Source organism: Sebastes umbrosus, chromosome 3 (assembly GCF_015220745.1).
Source record: "Sebastes umbrosus isolate fSebUmb1 chromosome 3, fSebUmb1.pri, whole genome shotgun sequence".
Classification (NCBI taxonomy): domain Eukaryota; kingdom Metazoa; phylum Chordata; class Actinopteri; order Perciformes; family Sebastidae; genus Sebastes; species Sebastes umbrosus.
Window position 1 is genome coordinate 14643648 of NC_051271.1, and position 15431 is coordinate 14659078.

Genomic DNA, 15431 nt, shown 5'->3' on the forward strand with positions numbered 1-15431 from the left:
TATATTTTATCATTTATTGTTTAAAGAATATTTGGTAAAAAACTAACACTCAATTCTGTCACTTAATCATAAATAGTTGCTAATAACACACAATGAGGCAATGTAAATAAATTCAAAAACATTAAGTTACACTGCATACTTATGTAATAATAAAAAAAATCAAATAACAAATATGAAAAATCAACTTTCCCTTACAATCAAACGTTCAAAGGTTGGGTTTACGTGAATGTATTGAATATGAATATGGACATGATCATTGTCGAGCATTGAAAGCAGACATAGCGATTGTAGCAGCATTGTGAATATAAACCAGAGGAAAGTGTTTTGGATCATTTAGATGTTCTCCTGAGTATACAATTACACAAACTCTTTTCATCGCCAAAGACACAGCTAATATACATTTAATTATAACGTACCCAAAAATACACAACACACATATCTGCATAAATATTGCACTGAGTGCAGAACACCTAAAGACTTAAATGTGTGTCAACTGTTTGGTCTAATTCAAAACAACAACATATTGCTGTCGTCAGTTCATTTAATAAATAGCCTCTAATAAAAAAACATCATTACCACCTGTTTAAGTCCAAATACAGGAAAGAGTTAAATGGTCATAAAAATGGGCAAATAGTAATATGATAGGAAGGAAAAAAAATTTCCACCTTCACAAAAATGTAAACCGTATTCATACCTCACACTAATAGAGGTTTAATTTGGGACCAGAGACAACTGCCTCTGGTATACTGTCATACAGTATGATGCTGGGATGTGGGTCATTTGTTTGGAGCCTGAGGCCTGGAAACCACCAGAGGCTATAAATACAGAGTGATTCACGTGTTCCTGCAGCACGGCAAACATCAGGAGCTGACCGACAGATTGAGAGACAAATAGAAGCCACTCGGTGGCTAAAGGAAAGCTCAAATATTCAAGATGTGAAAGCACACGGGAAGTCTTTTTGAATGTCCTCGCACACTGGATGAAGACAAGTGATGTCAGAGTGTGCTCTCGTAGGTCACAGGAGTTTCATTGTCATCGTCACCTCCTGCTGGAGTGCCTAGGAAAGATGGAGAGGAGAAGGAGGGAGGGAAAAAAAGTCATGAGAAAAGCTTCAGATTCTGTAGTAAACAAACAAAACTGTACAAATATGAGTTAGACTTTTGCATTATATAATAATTTGCAAACTATAATAGAAACAATGCCAGTGTTGTGTGGATGTAAACGACATGAGGGTGTGAAATGACAAGGTAAACAGAAGCAACCTACAACTATGCAAATCTTGTCTGAGTGGACGCATCTATCACAAAGGAGAAGAAGGGAAAAAGTTGTACAGGGAAGTATACTCACTACTCAAACACACAACTGGGAAGCAGGGTTCAACAGGGATGTTGAGCTGTGTTGAATTGTTTTTATACCTACCTAAAAGAAAGGCTGATAAACTGGGTTTGACTCTCTCACCACAGGCAGAGCTCTTTGGTTTCTGTAGCAGGTGAGGTCCGGCGAGCCCTATGAGAAGAGCTCCTACAGGGGCTGTGAGAAGGATGGCCAGCACAGCCACGGTCAGCACTTTCATGCCGTACTTCTGCAGCTCCGTGTCGTTCCTTAACCTGGCCATGTCTAAAGCTGAGGAGCCTATAGCTGCCTGATGGGGAAAAGGACACGAGTGTTTCCTCTATACTCACTCACAAATGATATTTACCATCACAATGCTTGAAGTTAGAAAAAAACATTTGGCTGTCTGTATTTTGCAGATTTGTACAACAAAAATGATTCACTGGAAAAATCCTAAACTGGGCAGAGAGTAAAACTCAAATATTTCAGCGCTGACATACCTGCACTGTGGCTTTGGGCATCCACGCTAGGGCTATGAACACTTTCTCCTTCATGGTAAAGCCCGCACACAACACGCAGACGAAGGTGAACAAGATTCGAATCAGCAGGGCAATGAGCAGAGTGGCAACCCCCAGACCTAAACAGATAGACAAACAGAGGTGTTATATATACTATATTGGTTATACTGCTATAAAAAACAACAATTATTATATCACCAGTAGTATATTCCCCTTAACAGCTGTGGTCAGGGAGGGACACAGTAGTGGTGAAAAATAAAACTAGAATTATCGCCTCGCGATTGTATGCCTCCGCCAACCAGTCAAGTTGCAGTTTACATCCATTACCATTCATCCAAATGTCGTCACTTCATCATTTTATCCTGTTAGACATTTGTGTGAAATTTGTCCTTTGACCACCAAAATATAATCAGTTGATCTTTGAGTCCAAGTGGACGGTTGTGCCGGCGCGGAGGCATAAAAACACACAGAGTGGCTGAGTGGTGATTATATAATGCCATACTTAGAAATATCTGATAATGTTAAATGACTTGCATTTCTATAGCGCTTTTCTAGCCTTCTGATCACTCAAAGCACTTCACGCTACATATGACCGGAGGAGCCGGCGATCAATCCACCGACCTTCCGATTGGTGGACGACCTGCTCTACCATAGCCGCCTGTGAGTTATCTGTGGGTTAAGTGGTTTTCATGTACTAATACACCGATATCATACTTCCTCTTACACTGCCGAATATAAAATACAAGGAAATAAAACTAAGAGTATGGAGGAGATTTATATGTGGCCTTTAATTGTAAAAGAAAACTAAGAAAATTCAAACAACTGAAGGTTCTCCCGTGTGCCAAGCGTGAAGGAGAACTATGGTGGCAGACGCAACAATGTGAAAATGTGAATGGTCCTCTCTAGAACCAGAGATTTGGTTTGTCCGTTCTGGGATACTGTAGAAACACGGCAGCCGCCTCCGTGAAAAGGACCGGCTCCCTATGTAGATAGAAACGGCTCATTCTAAGGTGGCGGAAACACAATAATTATTATTTTCAGGTGATTATACATTAAAAAAAAAACATACTTATTAATATTATATTCCATTTCTGCCAATAGATCCCTCGAAATGCTACACACTGTTCCTTTAAAAGAAGTAAAGTGAAGCCATATATTTCATGAAAGAGTACAGTAATAATAATGAAACACTTTTTCAGTAAAGACATTTATCATATTCCATGTGTTGGAATACTAAGTGAGTTATTGTCATAAACTGGACAGCTGAACAATTTGAAGTACAGAGTCAGTGTTCATGTAATTTCTGATCCATTTTTGACGAGCAGCGCATGAGCCTTATCCATATGAACACATTTTTAAAAGGACAAACAGCCTACGATCTAAGCAGGTAAAGTTGAGGTTTTAATAATGCCCTCCACACCAGCTCATCTCTTTTAAAAGCACCACACTGTTTTTTTTTTTATTGGGCCAAGGAGGTCAGGTGGATTTTTGACACAAGCATAAACATATTGTATACTATTGCAAATACATACTGTATATCAACACTGCAAATGTATTCCTAAAGAAGATGATGCTCTGAATCATGTCACAGTGAAGACAGTGAAAGTCATGTTTTGGTCCATACTAAATCATTTTTGTTCTGACTCGAAAAAGATTGCTTTATTTTGGAAGAAATCTAGGATCCGTTTCCCAGGGATCTCTAATTTGGGAACTTCTATGGAAGTACAGTTTGAGTATATACTGGACACAGGCTTCTTTTTGGTCTATGAAAATATATTTACATCCCTACAGCCACATTTGAATCTCTCATGGTGATAACAGCTCACTTTTCTATGTTGTGTGTGTGTACGTGTGTGATCGTCTCACCAACTGTGACTCCCTCCAACTCAGAGATTCGAATTTCTGCTCCTATTAGTCCGAAGAGCAGAGGCTGAAACACGTCCCACGCCCACCCAACCACTTCCTCCACACGTGCCTCAAGACAAACAGAACACACAGAAAGGTTAAGGAAGGTTATCTTTGACATGCAGCGGTGTAGACTATGAAGAACTTACTGTACAACCCAGTAGGTTGGTAAATAGTATGCTTGAATATAATGACATATACAGTACTTCTCTGACAAAACTCAGCTCTAAAGATGGATAATTGCGAATGGAGAGCTGAAAAATATTCTGTATGTATTACAGATATGGCATGCATACGTTGTTACCTTTTCTGACCCCCAGCCGAGGCCAGCCAGGAATGCCAACACCAGGGTGCAGAGGCCTCCAGAGCCAGGAAACCCAGCCACATTGCTGCCGAACACGGCAAAGACAGACAGACCCAGCACCAAGAAGGATCGCTTCATTACTATGTGTTTCTAGGTAAAAAAACAAACAGGTAATGATTAAATATATTGTAATAGAATTAAATCTACAACTACAAAATGCTCCATATAACACTTGTAACGCCCGGGCCACTCTGCCTGTGAGAGCAGCGCATGGCAGTCACCTCGCTGAACTGCTGCAGTTCACACCGACATCGTTGCTGTTGCTGCGCTGCTACTGCCAGCTGTTTCTTTTTACATAGAGTTTGCCTTTTATAATAGCCATTTCATTTCATTATAAATATCGTTTATATTTATTTGAGACAGAAAAAGGTTAAGGAGCGTGTGCTTATTTGTAAATGATAATAATGATCCACAATTAAAAGCAGGTATTCTCTTAATTTATGGAGCTGTGCAAGTCTGCATTTTCCACAACACTGTCCAGCAAATATTTCAGAATAAAAGCCTTATGTTAACAAATGAAGGAATTCTGTCCCCAAAAAAATGCTAGAGGGCTTTTATTTTGATATGGAAACAGGAAGTGTTGAACTAAAAATAGAAATGTACTTTTTTTCAACTCTGTGACATATTCTACAGATAGGGACATTGAAACAGTAGTAATGTTGCTTCTATAATGTTAATATACGGTCAAAAGATCATTTTCACTGTCACTATTTTTGCTGTGAACTGCACGTGGCACGCGGAAAAAATATGCGAGACCACGAATCTCCAGAAGAGACGCAGCTGACACGCAGCTGTCACACGGGCTGTGTGGTTACTCTAACCTGTTAACATAGGCGCCGAAAGAAAAAGCAAGAGGTTTCGTGACGCACACACGCTGCTCCCACAGGCAGTGTGGCCCGGACATAGACATAAGGTAGTTCATGACGTTTTATATACAATGGTGGTTTATCTCAAAATGTAGTTTACTTGTATTTAACCTGAACTGATTCATACAGCAGGATTTCTTGACAATTCATGAGTTTGACAGGCTATTAAAATACGTTGATGGAGTTGAGATAGTACAGTCATATCTGTTATGTAAGGCAATTCCTGACCCGCAAAAAACTTCTCCTCCATTATATTCCTGTATACTTCCCCACTTAGATGAATCCGAAGTGCTCTCATCAAAAGTCTTCAGAGTTTATCATTCAAATCAGAAGAAGAAGAACACTTCACTGACTTCTTTCACAAGCCTTTGACAGTTCTCACACAGTTGTTTCACACACGTGCTGTGGTGTCAAGTGGTGTAAGGATGACTAAGCAATAGTAAAACTAGCTAATATCATAGTAATGCTGCAAGAGCAAGCCTACCTGGTCGACACTAGGAAAGTACTGGATGAGGAAGCCAAGAATAATCCCAGCAACCATCCCACCACCCACCTCCAGGACACCTCTCAGCAGGTTGAACCAAGTGGAGCCTAAAAGGATCAGAAGTGGAAAATATAAAATGAATGGAATAAACTGAACCAAATGTCTTAAAAATGTGTAGACAATGAAAATGTATGACAGTAGCTGGGTAATCATTGATGGTATTATTTAGTGTTTTAAATGCAGTTTAGTATAGCCCTACAGTATAGAGGCTATACATTGTGGTATACTTGAATTATGATACATACAATGCACTGTGACTTGGCAGAAAAAACTTTTAATGAGAGTAAACAGCACACTCACACCCTCTGCTGAGCTCCTGACAAACTACAGAAGTTACTTATTTCATACGCTTCTCAGTGTTGACCGACACCGCAGTACACTGAACTTGCTGCCACTCCCCTGGAGATAAGGTGGTGTTGCATTTCAAGAAAACAACAATGAAGTCAGCACTTCTTATTTTTCCTTCCCCTCTCCACACACGCAAACGCATACATCCACAGGTTACCTGTGGCGAAGGCCATGCCCAAGCATGTGGTGAACCCTGTGATGGCGAGAATGTCGTCAAAGCTGCCTGCAGCCATCAGCAGGGTGGGGATGCCCTGCTCCACGCCGTAACCGTCCTTCGACAGCACCAGCATGGAGGGAACCACCACCGCTGGAGACACAGCGCCCAGCACAAAGCTACAATGTGGAGGAGATGGATAATTTAAAACAAAGAATTGCCTTTGGAAAACTTTGGAAAGCATCATCTCTAAGTATCGTCTTTAAATACACTTGGAGATATGCAAAAGGGAGGCATTCCCGCAGCATTAGTTGTATACTGTAGCTGAGATGTGATACCAGAATTTATTTGACACCAAATTTAATTGCATATATTACCCACATTGTAATGATACAAAGTTGGTTGAAAATCAGCAAAGTTTCCCTTTAAGTCTTGTTTATAGCCTCAAAAACTGACATTTTAGTTGGGTAGTACAAACATATTTGTATTGGCCCCCATCCACTGATACTGTAAGCAGGCCAGCTGTGTAAAGAGCCTGATATTGCAAGTTCCATTTCACCTACTGACGTCACACGAATGCTGACGAGGCAGAAATATAATGGCGCTTATTTTGGAGTGTTAAATTTGAGAAAAAAAAAAGCCCATCATCCATAATATCATCTTGTTGTCAATAGTCAATGTATTTGTCCTATCGACCAACTCTATTAAACATCAGACAACAAGTGATCAAGAGTTTGTGATGTGATCTAGTGACTGTCATGGAGCAGTGTGTTTTCTATTCCCTGCTTCGTGGGAACCTGTTCCTTATCGGTACAGTGTGTTGTCCAGTATTAGCCTAACTTATCGTTGCATCAAAGTTCAGCCTCCCACGTCTCGACAGGCTTGACATTCTCACTCCTTTACAATCTGCCTCCAATCAGTGACTCTGTAAACTGCTCCTGGAGCACAGAGAGCTGAACGGTCTGCTCACACAGCAGATATTAGAAGTAGGTTGTGAATTAAAAAGTGTCTAAAATATTAAAGCTTTTAATATATAACTTGTCTCCTTGCTCTAACAAAGAGTGTCTTTTTGTTTCTGATCAATTTTTTCATCTTTAAGAGCACTTAAAAGTTCCAGGTTTCCTGGATTTACTACATGTAAAACTGATTGGCCTCTGCATTTGTTTTTAGAGGAAATGTAATTTGAAATTGAAATCTGTTTGGCCTTGTGTTTAAGGCTCATACGTCCCCGGTTTGATTCCTTCTGGGACCTTTGTCACATGTCACACCCCTCTCTTTCTCCCTACATGTCCTGTCTGTATCCTCACTGTCAAACTATCCATCCATCCATTATCTGTAACCGCTTATCCCATTCGGGGTCGCGGGGGGGCTGGAGCCGATCCCAGGTGACATTGGGCGAAGGCGGGGTACACCCTGGACAGGTCGTCAGACTATCACAGGGCTGACACGTAGAGACATGATTCCCACCTACGGGCCATTTAGAGTCTCTACATATGTTGAGCGCCATCTTTTCTTATAAAATGTCCGGTGTAATCGCTAACACTGGTGTTGTCACAAGTTTACTAACTGGTGGGAAAAAATCCTTACTGTGACATCCACAATATGTTAAATATATTTGATTCTTACTGGTTCATGAAAAAAAAAGATTCATCAAAAGGAACTGTGTCGGTCTGTCTGTCCTAGACACACTGTAATGGTAAAACACAGCTTGTTATTAAGTAGAAAATGAAGATGGAGTGGGAGAGTAAGCAGTGTTGTACTCACCCAAGGATGAAACCCCACACCCAGGGCAGACCCATGAGGAAGTGAGAGATCAGAGCTGTGGCGCAGGCCTCTATAATGCAGGGCCCAGATGCCACACGGATACACACACCTTTCAGTTTCCTCAGAGCCTGATGACAACACAGACACATACATCAATCGAGAGTTTGTTACAGTAATTAATTTACTTTTATGCAGAGATAAAGTAGGATTAACGGGTAGTGATGCTTAGTATTACTGAATGATTTGTTGATTAATTGACTGGAACATTAGAAAATTGACAGAGGAAATGACTTGACAACACTGCTGCTAACCGATTAAAGTACTAAGCATTACCTAGTAGTTACATCTTCTACAAGGCTCAGACGTGTTTGCTTTTCATCATATCATATGACTGGAAATTAAATACTTTGGATTGTGCACAGAGATGAGACTAGTACAAATTATTATATCTCTCTGAACATGTCTGTGTGCAGATGCTAAGATTCAATAGTGGAGTATGTATCGTACCGTAGGATCCAACCCCAGACCGGCTCTGGCCAGAATGACAGCGAGAGCGATGTTCCTCAGTGACGCAGACCATTTGAAGTCAATGTACACCCCGTCTGTTATAACTGGGATGTTTCTCAGCAGGAAACCCATCAGCAGCATACCTGCAACACAGCAGAGGGTGTGAAAGAGGAAAGATGAGCCTTAAGGACAATCTCTCACACAGATACTGAGCCAGAATAAAGACCACCTGTTGCTTTTTGAACTTCACAGCGCTCATGTTGGATACCAGAGACACTGAGACTCACCGCAGGACTGTGATCACACTAATAATTCAAGCTTCAACATTATCCAAACCTTCTCCAAAACCTTCTGTTCAAAAACATGCATCATGACTGACAATATCCCATTACAATGTTACACCACATTATTGAGAATAGTGAAAATTATGCTAAAATATGCTAAAGATCTTTCTGACTACTGTAATAAATGTGCTCTCAAATGACTTTTTATATAAAATCAAAGAAAGACCAGTGATGAAGTGCGACACGGGAACTAATATATAAAGAACACATATTTAAAACTGTTAATCAATGGGGAAAAAAACACAGGAAAATGAAGTTTATAGAGAAACAAACACCATCTATCCAAGTTGTACTTCAATTTGATGTTATTTGTGAATAAGGAGTGGCTCCAGCTTCCTTGATTTTTATCTTGTTAGGGGCGCAGCTGATGTCTTATGATCTCCATTTAAAAATTCATAAATGGTAAATGGACTTGCATTTATATAGCGCTTTTCTAGTCTTCCGACCACTCAAAGTGCTTTACACTACATGTCAGCATTCACCCATTCACACACACATTCATACACTGATGGCAGAGGCTGCTAAGGTGCCTACTTTGCCCATCAGGATCTAATCTAAATACTCATTCACACACCGATGGCTATGCCTACGGGAGCAATTTGGGGTTAAGTGTCTTGCTCAAGGACACATCGACATGTGACCTCCAACCACCGACCTTCCGATTGGTGGACAACCTGCTCTACCCTCTGAGCCACAGCCGCCATAACACCGGGAATTCACCTTATATTACATTTAAACCTAAAAAAAGAGGACATTTACACTATACTCTGATCAATGCTGTGATTTCTTCCAAGCCAGCATTAATGATGTAAAATAAAACATTAGATGGCATTCCATCATCTCTGGTAAACAGGGCTTTACTTAACCAGAGCCTGACCAAGACTCACATCTCTCATATTTCATAATTACAGACAACATATGTCTTTTATCTCCAACATCTTTTGATAAACAGCAGTATCGCTGACGTGCATTTTGCAAGGACAGAACAAGTGACTAACATGGTTGTTCAGTTAATCAGGTACTCCCGTTTGACCCCATGTTCTTTCTTTAATCAATGACAAAGGTGAAATGACTGAGTGAATGAATGAGTGAAATGAGTCAGTAGATTCCTTTATTGTAAGTCACCAAATTCATATGTCCGTGGCTACAAATGTGCAATACTCATTACATTACGCTCCTGGACAGGCACATCAACCGTAGATGATTCATAAGTGGAGAATATCTTGCAGTATTTATGTTACAAAATACTGTACATATTTGCTTGGCCAGCTCATGTAAATCAAATCCTTCTCAAAGACATTTGGGTTTGGTTTTAGATTATTTAAATGCTTCCACTGTGATTCATAAAACTCAGTCAGATTTGAGTCCCATTTGAAAAGCAGTTATTAAAAAAAACTCGCCCTAATACTGGTATTAATACAATTCTGTGAACTGTACAGAATACTCAGTGTAGGGCTGCTACCCATTTGTTGGTATCTGTAGTTAGCTGTACAGTATATTGTAATGTGCTTTATAAAAGGAGCAATAATCCGATGGGCATACAGTTGTTAGGCAACTGGAGCAAACTGGAGACAGTGCAAGTAGCCTGTTAGCTAATAATAGCCTCTCTGGCTTATGCTTGGGCGGAAGCCTTATCACAAAAAGTGAGAGATATGAATCCCTGAGGGTAATGTCATGACAACACTGTGCACCCATCACCCCCTCTGTGCTAACTTCTGAGAAATACTTCCTGATCAATCTGCTACAACTATAGTGGTAAATACCACTAATTCCAGATATAAAGGCCTTCACAACAAAGGTTAAGTGCTGGCTAAAAGCAAACCAGAGCTGTATCCATTTTTAGGTAATTTTACTGTAAATTACCGAGGTGTATTGGTGTATGTGTGTTAGTGTATTGTGGTAGGCCATGTATGATGTGTATTTTATTGTATTTTCATATTTGCAGTGTATTGTGGTTTTGTCATATAGATAGTTGTATATTTTAATTATTCTGCACAAGTAAAAGCCCAACTAGGGACGAGGGTAGAAAATTAGCAATAACTATAGACTCTCTGTGAGGCACATAAGTTTCATGCCCTGTATTGGAACTATGTTAAATTACATCGTCTCTTAATCTTTATGTAATCTGGCTAATTGTTCTGAACAAATATAGGCAAACATTTTCTTTGTTAAATAACTTTTAACACTGATACTGGAAGATGACATATTGTGTTACTAACTATCACCCTGGTGGAAGCATCTGTGTAACCAAATATGAAATGAAGGCTTGTATAAACACACCAGCGCATAAAGCATAACCACTAAATTCTCAGCCTTACCGAGGAGAGGTGGGAACGGTGGGAGTTTGGGCAGATGGATGAGAGCCACCACTTTGCCACCGAGGAGTGCGCAGATGAAGAGGATCGTGATGCCAAACAGGTTACCCCCTGGAAGACACTCATCTTCAGTGATGGACCACACCACTCCAAAGAGCACACCTGCCAGAAGGACTGGAGAGGACACAGGGGAGTGAAATTAGATTATAGTGTCATCATGTCATATATCACTATGATGTTGTTATGACAAGATTATTACATGTATTTTTGTCAAACTTCTTCAAAAGTAATTCAATAAATAGGACTACTAAGAGTTCATTGTTGACTGACTGCCTATCTGAAGAATGTGTTTTGTAATGTGAACATAAAATAAAGTATTAGTGTGTGTGTATACACGTATGTACGTCTTGTTTGAAAGAAGGGATTGACATGCAATATATTTCCTGGGAAGGAACCCACTGAGCCAACTAGAGACTCTCACTTGCTTACGTTTAGTAATGAGAGAGGCCAGAAGGCCTCTTGGTGGACATGGGCAATATCTGTGGAGCAAAGGGCAGCAGACCACTGGCGGGTCTGTGTTAGTGCCAGCATCCACCACAGGGTTTCGAGGAATGAAATAGGTTGTCTCCTCTGTGACATTTGGACTGGAGCAGCGCCGCACCACCACCTGGATCTGGTTCACATTTAGGTGCTGGAGAGGGAAGATCAGAATATGCACAAGAACAGGTCACATTAGCCTGTTTTGTTAAGATGCCTTAACACAACATCTGCAAAGGCAATACATGAGAAAATAAGTATTTTGCTTTACAAGCTTGATTTTAATTCAATTTGTTTTATATGTTGTAACATCTTACTTTTGTAAACTGAACCAAACTCATCAGATCAGTGTAAAAAATACAATAGTTTTTGATGCCTTCAAAATGACTGCTCTGCTACTTGTGTAAGGCCTGGATATTAATAAATATATGTGCACTGAACATTGCTGTCAATAGTCAACAAAATTGGACATCTTACATAAAGCACCAGATCAAAAGGTGTCACATTGACACAAATATGAATGCATTTCTTACAGAAAAATTAGAAAACTGGTAGATGTCCCTGTAGCCTCTTTGGTTGCCAAACCCTTATTAAATATCGTGCCCTATCTATCGGTACTGTTGACACAGAGGTACGTCATACTAGCAGATTGCAGACTACCGTTTCTCGGCAAACAATAGAGTGAAGATATGAACATGCTGATAACTGTGACTCCCAGAACACACTCTTTGTCATATTGCTCAGGTGGGTAAAGCTCAAAGTTCGGACTTTTAGAATTATAACAACAAAATGATGAACAAATCATCTGAGGTGAACAACTAACTTTACAAGGTTAGAGAACAGTATATTAAAACATAGAAGACGTAAAACACAGCAGACTAATGTGAGAGACAAAGAAGCAGAGCCACATGACAGCAAGCATCATTTTCTTATTTGGTGAATATAAAAAAGTAATTTTCCTATCAAGAACCAATACATACTGTACATCAGGCTTATAAACACACTTTTCAGTTTTGTCAAGGCAGTAAAAACTAAATATAACAAAGTTACACCAGAGAACAGTTATTAGTAAAATACTATACCTCCACATGGTTGGCTGCAGGCAAAGGGATTATGTCCAGCAGCGGGCTGGGTAATGGGCTGGGTGCCGGACTGGGTGGTTGACTGTTTGCACGGCTGGGCTCCGGGGTAGCAGGTTTGGGCTTAGTGTCCTCCATGACGACCGGCTATAGTATTTCTGGTCCACTCCTCACTTCTCTCTCACAGTACATCAAGCCGAGGGACGGGGTTGGCCACTGATGGGGCTGTTCCTTCACTTCGCCTTCTCTGTGTCAAGCTCTGACTGCAGGCTCCTATTTATACAACACGGTTTGTATCAGTAGAGAAACAAATTATTGTTTACTTAATAAATGATGGATAACAATGGGTGTTGGTACAGGTGTGTAAATTGGGCATGACATTAAGTTAAATCTCACACACTGCTGGCCTGTTTTGCCAAACATACAGGCTTTTATTTAAAATATGGTTTCAAGATTCAAGAGTTTTATTTGACATTTGCACCTTTAAGTACATTGGAATTCTGAGTAGTTTACACCCAGTCAGCTTTAAGAAAAGAAAAAAGGCAGAACAGGCACAAGGTAATTACAGTACAAAATAAGTAGAACATTCAATTCAATACAATAAATAAATAAATAAATAAATAAATAAATAATAAATAAATTATTAAAAATATAAAACACCCTCAGTACAGTCAATAAATAAACTAAACTACCCTCTGCATAGGAACGATACCCCCAGAACACAAATAAACAGTATATTTGTATTTATTGTCCTAACACAGACTGTACTGGGTCTGACCAGATGTTAATGAGGGAAAAGAAAACAAACCCAGCTGAGAGACACATGCTTCTTGTGTAAATGAGGCTAATATGTAGCTACATGCAGGTGATTAACCTGTAACTCATTACAATGGACAACTACTGAACTATGTGCTCCACTCTTTAATAGCTTTAGTTATGTTATGTACAAACGTTTACAGGTGATAATAGCTAATTTACATTCAACTAAATGCTACTACAATGTTGTGACAGTTGCTTATGGCAACAGACGGCTGGTTAATCCACTTGTTAACTCCAACAGTCCACACTAATCAATGCTTACAGCTCGGCCATATGGCACATCCAGCCAGCGGAGGCTTCATGTAGGGCAATTAGAGTGAACAGGTGACTGTCAACAACATAGTTACCTGTCCAACTGTCCAGCTGGCACAGGCAGACATCTAATGTTAGCCAGCAAAGCAAAGCACATGCTTGAGGTTGGGTTTTCCTGGCATTTGGTTCAGTGTAACGTTACTGCTGATAACGTTACTGCTGATAACGTTACACACGAGACCCACAGCTGAAGTCACGCTAATTAACGGTAGCTTAATGCTAACGTTAGCTTAATGCTAACGTTAGCTCCCTGCTAACGTTAGCTTCATGCTAACGTTAGCTTCATGCTAAAGGCTTAAAGCTTAGTTTAATACTAACGTTAAAGAGTTAAACCATGATAATGTACCCATTATCGGACAAGCACATGCTTTCTCAGTAGCGGGCAGCTCATTAACCAGCACTAACTACTCGTGTCCTCATGTTATTATTAACTTAGCATTAGCTACTTTACAATATTAGCCTGATTTAAACTGACAGCCGTTAAATTAGAATGCTTCACGATGCGTTTAATGTCATCGGGTTAATTTGAAGGTTACGCGACGTCAACGTTAAACGCGACCGGCATAAACTAACGTTAGTCTAATTCAACGTCTATTTTCGGTAACGTTTAATAAATCAAAGCATTTGACTTTCTACTCTGACACATATTGGTTTAATGGTCCATCTCAGAGAGAGGGAAATCTTGTCCGATATTGGATTCCTCGCCGGTAACTTGGCTGTCTGCTTCCAACCAACAGCGGTCAGTGAACTCCTCACACCATCTCCACAGGCACGGTAGCGACAGTAGCTACAGAGAGAGCGCTCCTCAGCGGGGCTCCTCCTGACCCTCCTCAGCGGGGCTCCCTCACATATATAATGTAATTTAAGAGAAAAAACAGCTCACCTCATATCGTAAACCTCGTCATGGCGTGTGAACTTTAAGTGAGCAGCGTTTCTGAGGCAGATAGAGCAGCTGGGAGTTGGGAATGAGGCGGATTAGTGATGTCCAGGCATGTATATGTACAGTAGCCTACTGCTCACCAGACAGGAGCGGTGCTCGGGCTGGCTGGTTGGGGGGTAAGTTGGGTCAAATAGAAAAGCCACTCAAGGTTATTGGTGAAAACGTTTTTAATAGCTGTTTAAACATACTTCATTATTAATCATATTAACAGATTGTTTTGTATATTTAATAATAGTTATAATAAGGTGATAACACCAGTGCACTGTAGCTATTTCACACATTTGCAGCATTGATTTAAGTTGGAAAATTGGAAGATAGAATAGATAGACTAAATGCATACCTGAAATATATGAGTTAATAAGGCATCTGTATGAACACTAGTCAGTTTACAAATAAACAATAGCAGCTATAAAAAGCAGCGGTAACAGTATGGCCTGCAGGTGGTTTAAAGCTTAAGTAGGCGAGATTGGATCAAATATGATTAAAAGTTATTTTTATAAAACGGTTGCTATATCGTGACAGTGGTACATGAAACGGGTAACCTGAAAAAACTCATGTGCCTCTGTGTCCTCCAGTGCTCCTTACGGCATCTGCAAGATTTCACAGACCGGAGGAAAACAAGCAGTAAGAGCTGATCTGAGGTCCGCTGTCCAGCTGCCGTCTAAACTAGGCAGCGCTGATCAAATATTAATCAATATTATGTTACGTTAATGCCTATTTCTCGCCTCAAAGGTTGTCAGAATCATCTTGTAGTGTATGGTTTAGCTGTAAAATTAGAAAGTT

The 15431-nt window shown here is 40.1% G+C and overlaps 1 protein-coding gene across 6 annotated transcripts; it reads right to left on the bottom strand.

Moving 5' to 3' along the window:
• Nucleotides 1-15226, bottom strand: si:dkey-162b23.4 (sodium/hydrogen exchanger 9B2). 6 transcript variants are annotated; one of them, XM_037765440.1, is made up of 14 exons: nt 14592-15226; nt 12581-12850; nt 11451-11652; nt 10965-11135; nt 8303-8445; nt 7796-7923; nt 6035-6210; nt 5470-5576; nt 4060-4209; nt 3717-3825; nt 1833-1969; nt 1459-1642; nt 1267-1297; nt 1-1057 (listed from the first exon to the last, which is right to left on the bottom strand). In XM_037765440.1, the coding sequence occupies exons 2-13, from the start codon at nt 12713-12715 to the stop codon at nt 1269-1271; spliced, it is 1671 nt and encodes a 556-aa protein (XP_037621368.1). In that variant the 5' UTR covers nt 12716-12850; nt 14592-15226; the 3' UTR covers nt 1-1057; nt 1267-1268. The 6 variants fall into 6 exon arrangements, with proteins under 6 accessions (XP_037621368.1, XP_037621366.1, XP_037621367.1 ...); XM_037765438.1 differs by having other exon boundaries at nt 1420-1642; XM_037765439.1 differs by lacking the exon at nt 1267-1297.
• Nucleotides 15227-15431: the final 205 nt, after the last annotated feature.

Bases quoted from the DNA above. Each gene is read 5' to 3' on its own strand.
- si:dkey-162b23.4 (XM_037765435.1), bottom strand. From the start codon at position 12,715: ATGGAGGACACTAAGCCCAAACCTGCTACCCCGGAGCCCAGCCGTGCA. The intron at 7,924-8,302 runs GTACGATACATA...TGTTGTCATCAG, and splicing joins GTCTGGGGTTGGATCCTACG to GCTCTGAGGAAACTGAAAGG. The intron at 4,210-5,469 runs GTAGGCTTGCTC...TTTTTTACCTAG, and splicing joins ACTTTCCTAGTGTCGACCAG to AAACACATAGTAATGAAGCG.